The sequence below is a fragment of the Neofelis nebulosa genome, chromosome 2 (genome assembly GCF_028018385.1).
Source record: "Neofelis nebulosa isolate mNeoNeb1 chromosome 2, mNeoNeb1.pri, whole genome shotgun sequence".
Lineage (NCBI taxonomy): Eukaryota > Metazoa > Chordata > Mammalia > Carnivora > Felidae > Neofelis > Neofelis nebulosa.
The window spans coordinates 178,703,318-178,723,558 of NC_080783.1; the positions used below are offsets into that span (position 1 = coordinate 178,703,318).

The following is a 20,241-nucleotide window of genomic DNA, read 5'->3' on the forward strand; positions in this document are numbered from 1 at the left end:
TTCAATTGAACAACCTACATCAAAGGAGGCAGTGGGGGGAGGGTCACATCAGTTATTGCAGCGTGACCTGGCCTATCCTGATTCACAGAGGGAAACAAATACAGGGAAAAAGACTTTTGTGAAATCCCAACTAAAAACCACTATAATTAGAGAAATATGTAAGACTTCAGATTGAAAGTAAGATTGAAAAAACCACACGTAGGGGTGCCAGGGTGGCTCAGTCAATTGAGCACCCAACTTTGGCTCAGGTCATGATCTCATGGCTTGTGAGTTTGAGCCCCGTATTGAGTTCTGTGTGGACAGCTCAGAGCCTGGAGCCTGCTTCGGATTCTGTGTCTCCCCTCTTCCCCAGCTCGTGCTCTGTCTCTGCCTCTCTCTCAAAAATAAGCAAACATTAAACAAACCCCAAAACACACCTAGTCATATTATAGTGAAATTTAAGAACATTGGTCACAAAGAGAAATTTCTGTAAGTTTCCAGAGAGAAAAAGTAGATATCACATAATATTGAATGAGAAGAACAAAGTCAGGTGACTGATACTACCCCAATTCAAGGATTACTATAAAGCTATAATAGTCAAGACAGTGTGCTATTGGCAAAGAATAGACAAGTATCAATGGAACAGAATAGGGAGCCCAGAAACAGAACCACATAAATATAGTCAAGTAATCTGACATATGAACAAAGACAAGACAAAGGAGAAAAGACAGTCTCTTCAACAACGGTGCTGGAAGAACCAGACATCCACGTGCAAAAAAATAAAATAAAATAAAATAAAATAAAATAAAATAAAATAAAATAAAATAAAATCTAGGCACAGACTTTACACCTTTCACAGAAATGAACTCAGAGTAGATCACAGACCTAACGTAAAACACAAAACTATAAATCTTCTAGAATATAACATAGCAGAAAACCTAGATGACTTTGGGTTTGTTGATGATGTTTTAGATACAACACCAAAGATACAATCAATGAAAGAAAGAATAGGCTGGACTTATTAAAATCAAAACCTTCTGCTCTGTGAAAGACACTGTCAGGAGAATCAGAAGACGAGCTACAGACTGGGAGAAACATTTGCAAAAGACACATTTGATAACAAACTGTTACCAAAATATACAAAGAACTCTTAAAACTCAACAATAAGAAAACAAACGATCTAGTTAAAAAAAGGGGCAAAAACCTTAACAGACACCTCATCAAAGAAGACATACAGATGACAAATAAGCATATAAAAAGATGATCCACATTGTATGCCATTAGGGAACTGCAAGTTAAAACGATAATGAGATAACACCATCTGCCTATCAGAAAGGCCAACATCTGGAACACCCATACCACCAAATACTGGTGAGGGTGCACAGCAAGAGACTCTCATTCTTTGCTGGTTGGAATGTAGAATGGTACAGCTACTTTTGAAGTCAGTGTAGCAGTTTCTTAAAAAACTAAACATACCCTTCCCATACAATCCAGTAATCCCGCTCCTTGATATCTACCCAAAGGAGTTGAAAACCTAAGTCCACACAAAACCCTGCACACAGATATTTATGGCAGTTTTATTCACAACTGCCAAAACTTGGAAGCAACCAAGATTTCCCTCAGTAGGTGAATGGATAAATAAACTGGGATACATCCAGACACTGGAAAATATTATTCAGTGCTAAAAAGGAAGGAGCATGAAAGGACATGGAGGAACCTTAAATGTATAGTATTAAGTGAAAGATGCCAATCTCAGAAGGCTACATATTGTATGATTTGAACCATATGACATTCTGGAAAAGGCAAAACTATGGAGACAGTGAAAATATCAGAGGATTCCAGGGGCTTGGGGTGGGGTGAACAGGAGAAACACAGAGGATTTGGGGGGGGACATTGAAAGTACTCTGTATGTGGGGCGCCTGGGTGGCGCAGTCGGTTAAGCGTCCGACTTCAGCCAGGTCACGATCTCGCAGTCCGTGAGTTCGAGCCCCGCGTCAGGCTCTGGGCTGATGGCTCGGAGCCTGGAGCCTGTTTCCAATTCTGTGTCTCCCTCTCTCTCTGCCCCTCCCCCGTTCATGCTCTGTCTCTGTCTGTCCCAAAAATAAATAAAAAACATTAAAAAAAATAAAAATAAAAAAAAAAAAGAAAGTACTCTGTATGATTCTATAATGGTGGATGCATGTCATTACACATTTGTCCAAACCCAAAGAATGTACAACATTAAGAGTGAACCCTAGGGGCGCCTGGGTGGCTCAGTCGGTTAGGCGTCCGACTTCCGCTCAGGTCATGATCTCGCGGTCCGTGAGTTCGAGCCCCGCGTCGGGCTCTGTGCTGACCGCTCAGAGCCTGGAGCCTGTTTCAGATTCTGTGTCTCCCTCTCTCTGACCCTCCCCCATTCATGCTCTGTCTCTCTCTGTCTCAAAAATAAATAAACGTTAAAAAAAAATTTTTTTTTTTTAAAAAAAAGAGTGAACCCTAATGTAAACCATGGACTTCAGATGATTATGATGTGTCAGTGTAGGTTTATCAACTATAACAAATGAACCATCTGATGGGAGATATTGATAATGGAGAAAGCTGTGCATATGTGGGACAGGGGTACAGGAGAAATACCTTTCTCTCTTCCTTACAATTTTTCTGGGAACCTAAAACTTCTCTAAAAAAATACAATACAATACAATACAATGCAATACAGTACAATATAATACAATAAGATACAATATAATCCCACAACACAACACAATACAATACATGGTCCCACCTAGAAAAATGAGCAGATTATCTACAGAAGGATAAAATGATAAGAACCATTGGAGACAAGTAGAAAAGGGAATAATATTTGTCAAGTGTTGAGGGAAAGTGACTGAATTTCATGTTCTGTTAAATTAATATTTAAACATGAGGGTAAAATAAATTTGAGATATTATGAGGCACGTATAGCCATTGGAAAGTTTGCCACAGAGACACATCTTGAAAACATTATTACGGGAAACTCTTCAGCAAGAAGAGAAATGAATCCAGGAAAATGCCATGGGCTAAGGAAAAGAAGAATGAGTGAGTTTGTTTGTAAAGTTTATCATTTTCTAAACGAGCAAGTGTCAGAATAAACAACAGAGCAAGTACCAGAATGTATATAATAACAATACAGAAACAAAACTCTAGAGAATGTGCTGGGGTATTTTCTTGTTCATTGGATAGTATGCATGACTTTAATAAGCTTCTAGAAAAAAAATGAGTTAGAAGCAACAAAATAAAATGGATGTATCACTTTGAATTAGCAAGGAAAAAAATTAACCTAGCTAATGAAAGATAGTAAGGAATATGAAGAGGGCTTGGAAGTATTAAATGTGCAAAAAGATGACTGAAGTGTCTAAATATAGAAAATAATCGCATTTAATGTAAATGACTTAGAAGCACTTCTGGAATGGAAGGAAGGGTAAGGATCTTGGAAAATCCACTCCTTTATAAAGGTGATGAGAACAATGGCAAAAATGGTCAAAATCAACTTTTTTTTTCAGAATTCTTTAAATTAACCAGCGAAAAGCTTGCAATAATCTGAAAAGTGTCTATTCAAGAAAAACAGATGAATCTTGGTAAGAGCTTTGTGGTGTTTTAACTCACTCTATTCCCATGCCCTTCACAGCTCCAGTTGAAAAACAACAGCTTTGCAACCATGGTTGCTGTGAAAAACAGCCATCAAGTAGACACTGGAAGTGGAAGAATGCGTTGGGAGCTCTTCAAAAAAAGTCCTATCCTCAGAGAACTTCCATTATTTGACTTGTCTAATGTCTTCCTTGGAAAGCTCCATTCTTGGGTCTTGGTTTTATTTGACCTGAGTCAGAGCTCACTCTATAAAAGCAGGGTATTTGTCAAAATATCAGTGGCAATTCTTTAACACTACAATTGTCTGAGGTGGTGTAATAAGTTTGGGGTAATGAGAGGCTGACCAAAAAAATTAAAAAGAAAAAAATTGAGGAATGAGACGTCCATAGGGGGGTTTCGCAATGCTCCAAAATATTCCTGGAAATCCAGAAGGCCATGTGCATGTGTGGGGCTATAGGCATGCACAAGAAAGACCCAAGAAGGCCCTAATCTCTGTCTCTGGCTGACCTTGAGGCTCTGAACAAGTAGGAAGTGAAGGCTAAGAGCGGTCACCTGTCTGACTCAGCGTTGGAGGCATGAGCCAACATTCACACAGAGCCCCTCAGCAAAGTCTGAGAGACTTATTCCTTCCAGGCAGTTAAGGAAATCTGTGCAATCATTAGCTAACCACTAAAGCAACCAAGCAGAGACTTCAGTAGTCACACACAACAAAGAATACAGATTTTACAGCATTAGTTCAGGAAAGGAACCATGTAACCCAGCAATTCTACTTCTAGGTATACACCCAAGGGAAATTAAAACATGTTCACACAAAACTTGTACATGAATGTTTACAGTAGCATAATCCATGATAGCCAAGAAGTAGAAATGACCTAAATTCTGTTAACTGGAATATGATAAACAAATTGTAGTCTATCCACACAATGGGATATTATTAAGCAATAAAAGGAAAGACATATTGATTGATACATGCTACAATATGGCCAAACCTTGAAAACATTATGCTAGGTGAAAGAAGCCAGTCTTTAAAAACTATATATTGGGATGAGCACTGGGTGTTGTATGGAAACCAATTTGACAATAAACTTCATATATTGAAAAATAATAAATAAATAAAAACAAAACAAAACCAAAAAAACCTATATATTGAAAAAGTTTTAAAAACCTATATATTGTACTTTTCCACTTAAATGAAATGCCCAGAATAGACCACTGTATAAAGACAGAGTAGATTAGTGGTTCCCAGGGACTATGAGAGTGGTGATGGAGATTGGGAATGACTGCTTTGGGTACAAGGTTTCTTCTGGGGTGATGAAAGTATTCTAAAATTATATAATTAGGCTGGATACACAGCTCTGTGAGTGTACTAATAACCACTGACTTGTACATCATTAAATTAGAAATTTGGTAACAAAATGTTAGCTAAAAAATCCCTTATACCCTGAAACTATAAGGCATGCTGTCAGATAAGCCTTGGATTGAAGAAGAAGTCATTTGGGAAATTATAAAATATTTAGAAGTGAATAACAATGAAAGCATAATGTGTGTCACAGCTAAAACAATACCAAAAATACTTTCTTTTAATAAAACAAGAAAGAATGAAAAAATGAACTGAAGATTTGAATGCATGATGGGAAAAAGGACAATAGAGTAAGCCCCCCTCACAAGGAAATCATAAAGATAAGGAAAGAAAAGAATAAATTGGTGGGGTTGGGTGGATGGGTGGCAATGGAGAGCTAGAAGGAAAAAACAAATGACTCAAAAAATTTTCCTTGAAATGATTACTGAGATAAATAAATCTCTAACAAAATCTGATAAAGAATGAAAATCTCAAATAAACACTAGTAAGAATGGACACAACAGAGGGGCGCCTGGGTGGCTCAGTCAGTTGGGTGTCCAACTCTTGATTTTGCCTTAGGTCATGATCTCATAGTTGTGAGATCGAGCCCCGGTGTGGGACTCCACGCTGGCAGTGCAGAGCCTGCTTGGGATATTCTTTCTCTTTCTCCCACAATCCCTCTCTCCCTCAAAATAAATGAATAAATAAACATTTTTTTTAAAAAGAACAGACAAAAAAAAAAATAAAAAAAGAACAGACACAACAGAGATTTTAAAAATAAAATGAGATTTGAACAACGTGTCAGTATATTAAAAACCTTAGATGACATGTACCTTTCTGACAAATATCAAGATACTGAAATTGGTAAAAAGGAACAGAAATTTGAAAAGGTCAATGTCCATTTAAAATTGAAACTCTAACCCCTAACATCTTTCCCACCAAAATAATCCTAGGCTCACATCACTTTACAAAAGAGTTTAGCCAAACTTTCAAGGGATTGATAATACTTGCCTTGCACAAGATTTCCAGGAAATAGCAAAAGAGAGAATGCCTCTCAGTTCATTTTATGAAGCTATATGACCTTAATTTGAAAGCTGGATAAAGACTGTACAAGAAAAGTATAGGTCCATTTCACTTATGGACATAGATCTAAAAATTCCTGGAGGGGCGCCTGGGTGGCTCAGTCGGTTAAGCGCCCGACTTAGGCTCAGGTCGTGATCTTGCAGTCTGTGAGTTCAAGCCCCGTGTTGGGCTCTGTGCTGACAGCTCAGAGCCTGGAGCCTGTTTCAGATTCTGTGTCTCCCTCTCTCTGACCCTCCCCTGTTCATGCTCTGTCTCTCTCTGTCTCAAAAATAAATAAACATTAAAATAAATAAATAAATAAATAAATAAATAAAATAAAAATTCCTGGAATTCTCAGCAACATTAGCTAATGAAATGCAACAGAATCCAAGCAGTTTGCCATTTGTGTTCAACGGTTCCCAAGACCACCCTCTGGTTCAATTACAGTTAAAAGGATACAGTTGAAAAGATACTACAGTGAAAGGATACAGATTAAAATCAGCACAGAAAAGGGACACAGGGCAGGATGTAGGAGAGACCAAGAGAAAGCCCCCAACTGTCCTCACTCAGTGAGGTTTACAGACATTGCTTAATTCTCCCAGTAGAAATGGGTGGCAAAATGGAGAAACACTCACCCAGCATTGATGTCCAAGGCTTTTGATGGTTGATCATACTGGCATGACTGACACTTGCTTGTGGCTGACCTTCAGTCTCCAACATCTCCAGAGGTCAAACTGATACTATACGGCCCAAGGTATCTACCAGAATCACATTGTTAGTAAAAATTATCTGGTGTGGCCCAAAGCCTCATGTAAATAAGGACTCTCTTAATGGCAGGATATTCCAAGGGCTTAGAAGGGATCTTCCAGTAGCCAGGCAAGAGACAAACTTTCATTTGAAATGTGCAGGATTTAGACAACTCAGACCTGCTGAGTTAATCTTTTACTGCATAGCATCTTAAGGGACTAAAGTAGAAAGATCATGTGATTCCTCATTAAACGTAGAAAAGACATCTGATACAGTTCAGCATCTACTTAAAAAAAATTTTTTTAGGGGCACCTGGGTGGCTCGGTCGGTTAAGCGTCCGACTTCGGCTCAGGTCATGATCTCACGGTCCGTGAGTTCAAGCCCCGCGTCGGGCTCTGTGCTGACAGCTCAGAGCCTGGAGCCTGTTTCAGATTCTGTGTCTCCCTCTCTCTCTGCCCCTCCCCTGTTCATGCTCTGTCTCTCTCTGTCTCAAAAATAAATAAACATTAAAAAAAAATTTTTTTTTTAAATAAAAAAAAATTTTTTTTAAAAGATTAATTTGATATCTGCAAAGCCAAGATACTAACCTTCTGTCAATTTTTGTTCAAAGGCGAGTGGGGGGTATATAAATAAGACAGCATAGCTGCAGGTAGTTGCCAGCTATGGTGGGAATCATGGTGGTGGCCCTACACAGCTGAGGTTTGGAAAACTCGCGGCTCCCTGTGGGCTTTGCAGAGAGATCTGGGTCTGAGCCTAAAGTTCAACCACTGGTTGTCTCAGGAAAAAAGAAAAAAAAAAGTATGCATACATCTGTAAGTTTGTCATCAATTTTACAGATATAAAGGATGTGCAGTAAAAAATTTACAAATGACAATAAAATATAAAATATTCCTTATTGCAAATTCCATCTAGCCAATTAGTTTTCATAGGATGCTTTCATTGCTTTTTGGCAAATACTTTTCTTCAGTCCACCTATGTTTGCAATTGAGAAATAGGATAGTTTGGACATGAGTGTTAATAATACTTTTCTTTAGGTTAAGGAGGAAGGTAAAAGTGAAACAATAAACACATATGTCAAAATCTGACTTGTTTGCTCATGATGTTGTTTTTGAATACTCAGAGAATACTGCCTCAATTTTTTGTGTTATTCACAATATTACTACTACAGATACAACATGTATTTTTATATTTAAGCTGCACTTTAACGTTTTCTCCATCACTTTCTTAAATCTAGACCAGGGGCTGGTAAATTGTGGTAAATTATGGCCAAATCTGGCCCTCTGCCTATTTTTATAAATAACGCTTTTTGGAACACAGCCTGCCATTCATTTATACTTTTGCCTATGTCTACTTTTGTGCTACAACAGCAGATTTGACTAGTTGCAACAGACTCTGCTGAAATACATTTACTATTCTGGACTTTCTAGAAAAAGATTGCCAGCCCTGGTCTAGACAATTAACATCACAGTAAATCAATCCCAGACATGTAGCTTTTGCCTATTTCTGTGATGTAATTAATTTCACCACTGCTCATTTTAAGCTACCAATGTGACATCACTAAAGAGATTGGGAAGAGATTATCAGAAGCACACTGTATGTATAAGATAGATACAGCTTCAGGAGAATAGATAATAGTAAAATGTAGAGAAATACTTAGAAAGCAGTGTTTTGAACATTATTACCTCTGTTGTTAAAATAATTTATTGTTCATATAATTTCTTTAATTGTAAGCTTATATAATTTAACTTTAATAATGGCTGGATTTAATAACTGGCTCCTGAGAATAACAGGATTCCTGAGAATTTAGCAACCAGCTCTCATGAACTGGTCCGAGAATGCTCCAGCACACCACTGGCCCGATCTGCACCCAGCTGTATGACCAAAGCCGAATCACTTAACCTCTCTATCAGACAGGGCATGCAATAGAATGCAGGCCAAGCCATGCTTCTCCACTTTGTCTCCCACGTACTGCTAACTACCGAGTTTCTGGGACTAGCCCACTCAGTTTACAAAGTCTTTGAAATCTGTTATTTCGTCTTTTAAAATGTTTGCAGTTGGTTTACAAATTTTTATGATCAAATTTTGGTAGGGGGAGGGGGACATTTATATGAGTCTTGTGTCCTGTTTGTTGCAGGATGGCTCTGGCCTACGCTGAGCAAGGGCCAGCGGCCTATTTCAGGTCTCCCTTGCCCACACGGTGGCTTCAAACAATCTTAGCCCTTAACACCGGGCGAATTAAAAAAGGACAAGAGGGCAGTGTGTTAGGAAATCCAAAAGAAAAAGATTAAAGCAGTCCTCGGGTCAGGGTGAGATGCTCCCACAGTGCCAGCAGCCCTCTCCTTGTGATGGGTGTTGCTCACGGGGGTGGTGGAGATGCTTTCTGGAACATGGCTCACCTATGTGGTCACCAGCAAAAAGCCAGGGGACTAAGTCAGGATCACATGCAGCATCTAACCAGAGTGTCCCCTTTACCCCCCTTATCCCTGTCCATCAGAGCAAGATGCTCCTCAGCTTTCCTTCCCCCTTCATGCTTCCCTCATTCTATCTGGGGTGGGAGGGTGGGATGGGTTCCATCTCTCACTGGTTCATTCCCCTTCAGAGCAGTAGAGGTGGAATTAGCATCAGCGGCTGAGCTCATCTACTTTATCATACTTGGGCAGACAACTTAAGGACATCTGAACATTTGAGCTTGGTTTTTTACCCTTGACACCAATAGTCCACATTTTGGACTAGATAATTCTTTGTTATGAAGGGCTATCCTGTGCCCTGTAGGATGTTTAGAAGTATGAGGGCCAGGAGCACTCCAGTAGCACCCCACAAGTTATGACAGTCAAAAATGAGATTTTTGGCAACTTTAGACGTTGCCAAATACCCCCTCGGAGCAAAATATCCTACAGCTGAGAATCACTGTTTTAGTTAAACCAGTAATCTTTGATTCTTATCTCAGTTTGAGCCAAAACTTTTATATCATTATAACTAATAAACCGATATAACCTTTATTTCTGTTTCTGAGAGAAGAAATATATAGCCTAGCTGTTATCACCTCCCCCCAACACACACATTGACCACCAGCGATGGGACTGTTGCCATCTGACTGCTGAGCAGTCCAGTTCTAAAATTCCAACCTGAGGAGTGCTTACCGGCGTCTCTCGTGGTACCAGTGTGCCTTAGTGTAGGTTCCTCATATGAGTACTTCATTGGCAAGTGTGAGTTCAAGAACCGGGAGTGACAGACAGGGGTTATAAAGCAGAAAAGGAAGGAGCGCCGTTGCAAGGATGCATTATCAAATTGGCCACTTCCTGAGGCACTTGCTGCTCAATCCTACAAGAGAGTTAGAAAGCTATATGAAATATCTGAAGAGTCTTTCTGAGGAGAAAAAGAGAGAAGCATCAGTTGCTGACCCCACTGGTCAAAAACGTGTCCATGAGGCATCAACCACTCCCCATCCCGGCCCTTCTGGGCTGTTCCTGTCCTGGTGCTGACCAGTTCCAACAGCCCCAGGACCCCATGGGATCAGGACACAAGCCATGAGGCAGGTGAGAACGCTGAGGCATGGGCCTGAGGTGAAGCCCACTTAGGTTCCACCTGCTGGAGTGGAGTAAGATGCATGGTGGTGAAATAAGCAGCAGATGAGGCCAGGAGGATGTGAAATGGGGCATGAGGTGTTTAATATACTTGCCCACCTGAATTTGTGCATTGCGATTCATTCCTGATACCCTTCTCATATTCTAAGCCTCAGCTTTTTCTTTATAAAATGAGGATAATCACCTCAAGCTTGCAGGATTGTTTTGAGAATTAGAGATCCTGCTTGTATAAAGCCTGATCAGGATGTCAGCTCAACAAATACACTAAGTGTAAGTGTGAGTGAGTGAGTGTGAGTGTGTGTGTGTGTGTGTGTGAGTCAGATGTAAAGTCTTTCCAATTGACCACAGGGGTCCAGTGTGGTGAGGCCGAAGTCACCCTTTGTGTGAGCCGCGAATTATGCTTATGCCGCTCAGACAGCCAGAACTTGCTCACTCTACAGTTAACCTTTAGTGAGCAACTACTGCGTGCCTGGCCCTGGCGACCCAGGCACCAGAAAATTCCTGATCATTGCGCTTTAATTGCTCACAGGCTGGTAAAGATGGGCAGAAAACAGCAATCGCAGTGGTAGAAGCGAGCCCTGGAGACCAGGGGAGGTCAAGAAGTCCTTGCGCGGTGGTGGAGCAAGGCAGGCTTTTTCTGCAAGGAGAAAATGTACCAAAACCTGGAAGGCTATATAGGCGTTAACCAGGCCAAGACGGAAGGCAGGCGAAACGATTCTCACCAGGTTCGCTGGTGCACCCCCGCCATCGTTTACTGGGACCCCGTCGAGTGCCGGGTGGCGGTCAGTGCAGTGGAGGACAGAAGGGTGCGTGAGAAAGGCCTACTGCTCCCCCAGCCCCCCGCCCCTACCCGGGGCAGAGGGAGGCGGGTGCGGGAGTGAAGGAACAAATACCACACTCACGGGGGACGGCGGCCACTAGAACAGACGTCATCCTGCGCTCGCTCACTCGTTCACAACTCAGAAAGGATTGGATTCATCCACTCCCTTACCGCTTCATTAAATTTTTAGCCAAAAAAGAATGCGAGAGGTTGATGACTTTTGGTCTCTCGACAACCGTTCTTCCTTATGTTATTTTATATTTCAATAAGAATAGAGGTATAAACAAACAATAAAAAGTCCCCACAAGCTAGAGAATTCTTTGTGCCTCCCCTTCTCCTCCCCCCACTCCACGCCCACCACCGCTCCGGGCTGCGCCTGTCTCTTTAAGAACCCGAGCCTCCGCCTCGCAGGGGCGGGGCTAGGAGCCGGCTCTAGAGGCCGCGGCTGCCCAATCTCAGAAGCAACGCTTCGGTCTCTTTAAGGAGGCGGGGCTCTGCCCGGAGGAGGTGGAGAAGTTCCGCCCCCCGGATCTCCGGCTTCCGGCAACTCGGCTGGACCTGAACCTGCCTGGTACTACTGAGGTTGGAGTCTCCCCCCGACCAGCTGGACGCCGAGCCCCTCGAGGTGAGGCGGCCGGGACTGCGGGGAGAGCCCGGGACGCGAGAGGCCCGCTATCTCCTGCCCGCCGGGCCGCTTCGGCCCAGATCCTCCCCCTACAACCCTGTCTTTGCTTTTTGGGCAACCCTTGCCCAGGCCTGCCGGTGCTTAGGGTATCCCAGGCTGCAGGGTCGCCGTCACTCCAACGCCTACTAATTGCTCGGCTGTGCACTAAGCGCCTTACACTCACTGTCTCATTTAATGGCCCCCCAGCACCGTGCGAGTAGGTACCATTATGAACCCATTTTACAGATGAGAAAACTGAGGCCCCGAGGAGCCTGCAGTCATACAGCGAGGACAAGCAGAATCGGGAATCAAACCCAGGTCTGTTTGACCCCAGAGCCTGTGCCCTTAACCACTGGCTAGGCTGAACTGTCTTTGCTCTTGACTGCCCTCATAGCCACCTCTCAAACTCCAGCCTCCCCTTCCTCACCCTTACATTTCCAGGCTGCACCTGGTCCTTAAACTCCCACAGAGTAAGTGAGATTGGATGGAACCTTTGGACTCCCTATGGTTAGTTTCTTTCTATCTGTTGCTAAGTGGTTATCTTTATACAGACCTGTCTCACCCTACCAAAGAAGGAGGCAAGGAAAATAGTACCATTTCTAATGCTGAAACAAGATTTGTTTGCGTATATTTTATTCTGGTATCTTATGAAGTTTATTTATTTTTCCTTTTTAGACCTCTGCAAAATTTCTTCTTAATAATTGGGAGAAGACCCGCTGGCTGGATGGCAGCTGTAGGTGATTTGCAGTTTGAAGGTACATCCGTTGGGGGCCCACTTTTTATGATCAGTGTTTCCACAGTCACAGCAATGGGTTCTCATTGATATACTGGCATATATATTTATGAAGATTATTTCAAGCATCTTGGTACAAGTATGTTGGGCACATCCAGGTTTTTCTGTTTGTCTACATCAGTTGTTCTTTTTTGCCGAATAGCCCTTCAGATTGGTAACGTCATTTTTTTAAAGATGTTTTTTAAGTTTATTTATTTATTTTTGAGAGAGAGAGAGAGAGAGAGAGAGAGAACACAAGCAGGGGAGGGGTAGAGAGAGAGAGGGAGACACAGAATCTGAAGCAGGCTCCAGGCTCTGAGTTGTCAGCACAGCCCAGTGTGGGGCTTGAACCCGCTAACCATGAGATCATGACCTAAGCTGAAGTCCAACACTTAACTGACTGAGCCACCCCAGGTGTCCCCAGATTGGTAACGTCATTAATTTAATACTGTGATTACAAAATAGCTATAGAGTTACTGCCTTAGTTCAACAAATATTTACTGAACATCTACTTTGTGCTTAGAACTTAGTAGATGCAGGAGATAAAAAGATAAAGGAGGAGTTTTTTCCTCTGCTGGAGTAGATAAAAGTGTAAAAAGCTAATTATGATGAAATGTGATCAGGTCATTCCTTCACTGAATCAATAAGTATCTCATGAATGTGACTATGAGCCAGGCAGTTGTTCCAGTTATCAGGGACAGAGGAGTGACAGTTCACTCCCTAATGTAGCTTTCAGTCTGATGAGGGAGACATTAATTTGATAAATGATCACTTACATATATATCCACAGACTATGAAAATGTTGGAGGAACAGTTCATCACTCACAGCCTAGAACCTAACCTAGACTAGGGACTGACGAATGCTTATTTGTCTTATAAACACTTGCACAGCACTTACTATACGTCAGGCCCTAGTTTACATGCTTTCCAAATATTAGCTCGTCTAATCTTCATGTTAACTTTATGAAATATTTATTCTCCCTGTTTTACCAGTGAGGAAACCGAGGCAGAGAAAAATGAAGTAATTTGCCTAAGGCCACATAACAAGTGGTAAAGCAGGGTTTGAACCCAGGCAGCCTGGCTTCACAGCCAGTGCTATCTCACTGCTATCTGAGGAAGAGAGGAGATGTTTAAAGAGAAACCACCTCCTCAGCAAATACTGTCAACTCCATCTTCAACGTACATTCAGCATCTGACCACCTCTCCTCACTACTACCTCTCCCTCACCATGCTCAAGGTCACCATCACCTCTCATATGAATTATAGCCCTTACCTTCCTTCCAGTCTTCCTGCTTCCTCCGTTGCTCCCTTTACAGTCTGTATTTTGCAATGAGTGGTCCTTTAAAACTAAGTCAGATCATGTCATTCTTTCAGAACCTTCCAATGGCTCCCTTCTCACTAGGTATGAAAGCCAGAGCCTTTTCTGTGTTTGGAGGCCGTACATGATCCTGCCTTCCACTCCCTCTGATCTCTCCTGCTACTCTTGTCCTTTCTCTCTCTGCCCTACCCACATGGGCCTGTCGCTGTCCCTCCTAGACACCAAGTACACTCACAGCTTAGGGCTTTTGTGCTATCTATTTGGGAATTTTTTCTCCAGATAGCCACATAGCTTGCTCCCTCACTCTGTTCAAGTCTCACTTCGTTTTAGAGGCCCTCTTTGGCCATCCTTTCTGAGTACAGTGTGGGAAAGTGCAATGTCGAGAACAGCATATGCAAAGTACCCAAGGGGGGAGGAAGTTTGTTTGACTTTTTTCCCAGGTAATTGAAGGAAGGCTAATGTGCAGAGCACAGATGGTTCGGGGTTGGGGAGGGAGATGAACACAAGGTGAGGTTAGAGAGGAGGCAGGTGCCAAATCACAGAGGACTTTGTAGACCTTGTTAAGGACTTTGCTCTTTAGAACAGAATGTAGGATGCCGTGGGGGTCATGGAAGGCTTTCCTGCGGAAGATGGGAGTTCAGGTGAGAAAATTGAGATTGGGACTCGTCAGGTGGAAGACCTTGTGTCAGGAAAGGATCAGAGGCCACACATAGCATAGGATATGCCAGCATGTAAAAGTGGAAAAGATGATGGTGGAAATGAAGAACATGCCAGTCTTGTCCTCAGGGAGCTGTGATGGACACCGGTAACTCATATGGAGCAGAATGTGTGGTCAAGTGATCCTGTGAGAGGTACACACATGCTGCGTTCCAATCAAACCATGCTACCTGCCGTTTCTCAGACAGGGGACACATCTTCCATCTTCTGGTTTTTGCCCATCCCATGCCCTTTGTGCGCGATGCCATCCCCACCACACCTGACCATCCTTCTCATGTGGCATCTTCAAGAAGCCTTTCCTAAGCCTGCCAAATAGACAAGTTATCATCCTCCTTTGAACATCTTTGGCCTTTGTACTTCTTTTTTTTTTTTTTTTTTTAATGCTTATTTATTTTTTGGAGAGAGTAAGACAGAGCGTGAGCAGGGGAAGGGTAGAGAGAGAGGGAGACACAGAATCTGAAGCAGGCTCCAGGCTCCCAGCTGTCAGCACAGAGCCTGAAGCGGGGCTTGAACTCACGAACCACGAGATGATGACCTGAGCCGAAGTCAGACATTCAACTGACTGAGCCATCCAGGTGCCCCTGGCCATTGTGCTTCTAAAGTGATCCCCTGTTCCTCCTTCTGGTATGCCCTTCTGCCTGCTGAACTACTGCTTTTTAAATATGAGACTTGGGGCACCTGGGTGGCTCATTCGGTTAAGTGTCTGACTTCAGCTCATGATCTCACGGTCTGTGAGTTCGAGCCCCCCGTCAAGCTCTGTGCTGACAGCTCGGATTCTGGAGCCTGCTTCGGATTCTGTGTCCCCCTCTCTGTCCCTCCCCCACTCACACTCTGTCTCTCTCTCAAAAAATGAATAAACATTAAAAAAAAATTTTAAATATGAGAAAAGTGTATCTTCCTCTGTCTGATTCCCTCAGTTGTGATCATCTTTTTAAATATATATATTAAATATATATATATTAACGTTTGTTCATTTTTGAGAGACAGAGTGCAAGAAGGGGTGGGGCAGAGAGAGAAGGAGGCACAGAATCCAAAGCAGACTCCAGGCTCTGAGCTGTCAGCACAGAGCCCAACACAGGGCTCAAACTCATGAACCGTGAGATCATGACCTGAGCTGAAGTTAGACACTTAACTGACTGAGCCCCCCGGGCGCCCCATGATCATCTTTTTAAATGTTAGTGTCCTGTTCCATCAATAAGTGATAGCTATGACAATATTTATTATTATATCATATCATCCTCAAAATCTCTCCGTAAGATAGGTGTTACCTATGTTTTATTTATTTTTATTTTTAAAATTTATTTATTTTTGAAAGAGAGAGAGAGCGCAAGTGAGGGAGGGACAGCAAGAGAGGGAGAGAGAGAGAATTGCAAGCAGGCTCCACACTGCCTGCCCAGAGCCTGATATGGGGCTTGAACTCACGAACGGTGAGATCATGACGTGAGCCAAAATCAAGAGTCAGATACTTAACCGACTGAGCCACCCAGGTGCCCCAATTACCTACATTTTAGAAACAGAGACTCAGACATCAAACTCCACACCCGAAAAACAAATAACCCAGTGAAGAAATGGGCAGAAAACATGAATAGACACTTCTCTAAAGAAGACATCCGGATGGCCAACAGGCACATGAAAAGATGTTCAACGTCGCTCCTCATCAGGGAAATACAAATCAAAACCACACTCAGATACCACCTCACGCCAGTCAGAGTGGCCAAAATGAAGAAATCAGGAGACTATAGATGCTGGAGAGGATGTGGAGAGACGGGAACCCTCTTGCACTGTTGGTGGGAATGCAAATTGGTGCAGCCGCTCTGGAAAGCAGTGTGGAGGTTCCTCAAAAAATTAAAAATAGACCTACCCTATGACCCAGCAATAGCACTGCTAGGAATTTATCCAAGGGATACAGGAGTACTGATGCATAGGGGCACTTGTACCCCAATGTTTATAGCAGCACTCTCAACAATCGCCAAATTATGGAAAGAGCCTAAATGTCCATCAACTGATGAATGGATAAAGAAATTGTGGTTTATATACACAATGGAATACTACGTGGCAATGAGAAAGAATGAAATATGGCCTTTTGTAGCAACGTGGATGGAACTGGAGAGTGTGATGCTAAGTGAAATAAGCCATACAGAGAAAGACAGATACCATATGGTTTCACTCTTATGTGGATCCTGAGAAACGTAACAGAAACCCATGGGGGAGGGGAAGGGGAAAAAAAAAAAAAAAAAGAGGTTAGAGTGGGAGAGAGCCAAAGCATAAGAGACTGTTAAAAACTGAGAACAAACTGAGGGTTGATGGGGGGTGGGAGGGAGGGCAGGGTGGGTGATGGGTATTGAGGAGGGCACCTTTTGGGATGAGCACTGGGTGTTGTATGGAAACCAATTTGACAGTAAATTTCATATATTAAAAAATAAATAAATAAAATAAAAAAAAAAATAAAAAAAAATAAAAAATAAATAAAAAAAAATAAAAAAAAAAAATAAATATTGAGAATTTAACCAAAAAAAAAAAAAAAAAAAAAAAAAAAGAAACAGAGACTCAGAGATATAGTGTTATTTGCCTAAGGTCATAGAGCATTAGTCTTAACTAACCCTTTGACCTGGTAATTGCACTGATAGGTGTTCAGAGATAATAACTCAAAAGCTTTTTCTTTGCAGACACTCCTTACAAGTGTTATTTTTATAATGAAAAGTTGGAAACACCATAAACATCCAACTTACAGTCTCTCCTACTCCCTCCACCTCCCAGCTGATGGAATATTACGTAGTTATGAAAATGGTTATTATAAAGACTGATATAAAATGAAAAAATCATTTTTCTATAATCTCCAGGTGACAGAGCAGGATACAAAATTGTATAGTATCACGTCAGTACTTGGCGCATTGTAGGCATGCAGTAAATATATGTTCAGTGAATGAATGATCATCACTGGCATGAATCTTAGAGAGTTACTATATGGAGAAAAGGAAACATATCAAAAATTAGTAGTGTTTGCCTTGATGTGGTAGGACTCAGAGTGATTTTTAAAAAAATTTTTTTTTTTTAACGTTTATTTATTTTTGAGACAGAGACAGAGCATGAACGGGGGAGGGTCAGAGAGAGAGGGAGGCACAGAATCTGAAACAGGCTCCAGGCTCCGAGCCGTCAGCATAGAGCCCGACGCGGGGCTTGAACTCACGAACCGCGAGATCACGACCTGAGCCGAAGTCAGACGCTTAACCGACTGAGCCACCCAGGCGCCCCAGAGTGATTTTTATTCTATGCTTTCTACTTTCATTTTTGACCCTATATTCCCTATAGTGATTATGTTGGACTTCTTGGAAAAAATAACTTCCATTAAAATTTTTTGAACTTGAATCAAAGAAGACAGGTATAGATTAGGTACTTGCTGTGGGCCAGCCACTCTGCTAAGGACTTTACGTAGGTAACATTCCTGACTTTCCCCCAATTCTCTAAAGTAGATGTTATTCTCCCCATTGTGTAGATGAGAATACTGAGGCATATAGAGGTTGAGTTACTTACTCAGGCTCTTATAGTTAGTAAGTAGGTGAGCCAGGACTAAAATCCAGGTCTGACTCCAAATTCTATTGTCTTTGTAACCCCTTTTCTAAGTCAGCCTGGTGTCTAGATGAGGTTTTTTTCAGAGCCTTTTGCCATTTATATCAAATAGGGTCTATAGCAAAGCTGGGGTTGAAACAGCTTGTCTTTAGATTAAAAGTATGGCATTTACAATGTGGGTAAGGTCTTTGATGCCCTCGTGCTCTAATTGCTTTCAGAATTTGGTAACGCGACCGCTACTGCAGCAGAAAACCCAGGTGCCACTACGATAAGTATCGAGGGTCCTGGTGAAAGCCCGACGCATCAAGCAGGACTCTCAAGAGGCTCCGGGGGAGAAGAGGATGATGAGTTGCTGGGAAACGATGACTCTGACAAAACTGAGGTTCGAACTTGTCTTTGATTTGTCCTTTTAATTTTTTTAAAAGCTTCTTCATGCATTTATTCACTGTCTCCCGTGTGCCACGTAGAGTGCCAGGCAGTGGCAGCCCAAAGGTGGATCACACATGGCCTCTGCCTCGGGGGGAGACAGACAGGCACGCAGGCCATTGTTACCCACAGGGAGTGTGCTGGTGGAGGGGACACCGGGATTGTGGGGGCAGAGCAGGGGCTTTGTGCAGGTAGTGACACTTGAACTGAGTCCTGGCACAAGGGTAGGAGGTGGCCAAGGGAAGAAGGCAGGGAAGGGTGACCTAGGCAAAGGGAACCGTTTCAGCAAAGCCAAAGCGGCACGAAAGAACGTGGCACACACAGCATGTTTCCCATCTTCACGTACATTAGAGCAAAATACAGGTGAAGACAGGAGGTGAGGCTACACAGCTCGGCGAGGACTCAACCAAATGAGTAGGAATTGTGCTCTGAAAGCTATCAGGAGCTACTGAAAGATTTTGGATGATATTTAGCCAGAGAGTTTTTTGTTTTGTTTTTTTTTTTTTTTTAAATTTTTTTTTTAACGTTTATTTATTTTTGAGACAGAGAGAGACAGAGCATGAATGGGGGAGGGTCAGAGAGAGAGGGAGACACAGAATCTGAAACGGGCTCCAGGCTCTGAGCTGTCAGCACAGAGCCCGACGCGGGGCTCGAACTCACAGACCGTGAGATCATGACCTGAGCCGAAGTCGGACGCTTAACCGACTGAGCCACCCAGGCGCCCCTAGCCAGAGAGTTTAAAGATAAAGGTATGGTGGCCTTGTGGGGTAGAAACTGGAAGGAGCGGAGGCCAGTGGGAGACCGTGGCAGCGGTCTAGGCTAGAAGCCCGAACCACAGCCGGACACAGGTGGTTAGGGGGCGGGCTCAGTTGGGCTTTGTGGAGAAGGGGTGAGGGATAGAGAGCAAAGATTTTATCAAGACTTCTACGTTTCTGCATCTGGTTGGATGGTGAGTAGCAGGTGGCTCTTTTTGGTCACAAAGATTTATCTCTATGTGCACTGGAAGTGTGTTCCAGCAAAATAGTATTTCTATCCATATTTTATAAATGCAGTCATGACTGTGATGCCCTAGGGGAGCACCCAGTTTACAGCATTGAGTTCACAGGCTCATTAAGCAGCAGAGCTCTAGGGTGCCAGGTGATCTTTCTGGAACTCCATGAGCTATCACAATAAGTACCGAAGCTTGTGCTAAATTAAATACCCATATATGCTAGACACTGTGGTGAGAGCTTAGACTAGGAGCCTAACTTTGAATCCTGGCCCAGCCAGTAGTAACAGCTATGTGGTCTTGAGTAAAGTACTTGAACTTCCCTAAGACCGGGTTTCCTCATCTGAAATATAAGAAAATAATGCGTTGACTATCGCCATCATTATCAGTACAATAGCTAATGTTTATTCCATGTTTCATAGCTGCCAGAAACCATTTAAAGTTCCTTACTTGGATCATCTCATTTAACCCTCAAAACAACTCTGTATACCAGGAACTATTCTTATCCTCATTTTACAAAGGAGAAATGTGAGGCGCAAAGTTTAAATAAGCTGCCCTGGAACACACAATTAGTTAGCGTGCTCCAGAGCGCTAGAACCAATAGGATGTGTATATATAGAGAAAGAGGTTTATTTTTAAAAGTTGGTTCACGTGA

The 20,241-nt window shown here is 42.5% G+C and overlaps 2 protein-coding genes across 5 annotated transcripts in view; one reads left to right on the forward strand and one right to left on the reverse strand.

The window, feature by feature from the left end:
* DIO1 (iodothyronine deiodinase 1) overlaps positions 1-11,449 on the reverse strand; it is a 42,549-nt gene extending 31,100 nt beyond the window's left edge. Inside the window, exons 1-3 of one of the 3 annotated variants that reach the window (XM_058695966.1) lie at positions 11,217-11,449; positions 9,871-10,051; positions 6,619-6,741 (exon numbers count right to left, since the gene is read on the reverse strand). The gene's annotated coding sequence lies outside the window, so the exon portion shown is untranslated. Of the gene's footprint in view, positions 1-6,618; positions 6,742-9,870; positions 10,052-10,976; positions 10,995-11,036; positions 11,196-11,216 lie in introns of those variants that run through there. The other 2 variants (XM_058695956.1, XM_058695975.1) reach the window with 2 other exon arrangements.
* A 180-nt stretch (positions 11,450-11,629) lies between these two features.
* YIPF1 (Yip1 domain family member 1) overlaps positions 11,630-20,241 on the forward strand; it is a 38,277-nt gene continuing 29,665 nt past the window's right edge. Inside the window, exons 1-4 of one of the 2 annotated variants that reach the window (XM_058695942.1) lie at positions 11,630-11,759; positions 12,045-12,116; positions 12,474-12,553; positions 18,391-18,554. In XM_058695942.1, the coding sequence (XP_058551925.1) occupies positions 12,523-12,553; positions 18,391-18,554 (195 nt within the window). In that variant the 5' untranslated portion in view covers positions 11,630-11,759; positions 12,045-12,116; positions 12,474-12,522. The remainder of the gene's footprint in view (positions 11,760-12,044; positions 12,117-12,473; positions 12,554-18,390; positions 18,555-20,241) is intronic. The other variant, XM_058695931.1, reaches the window with a different exon arrangement.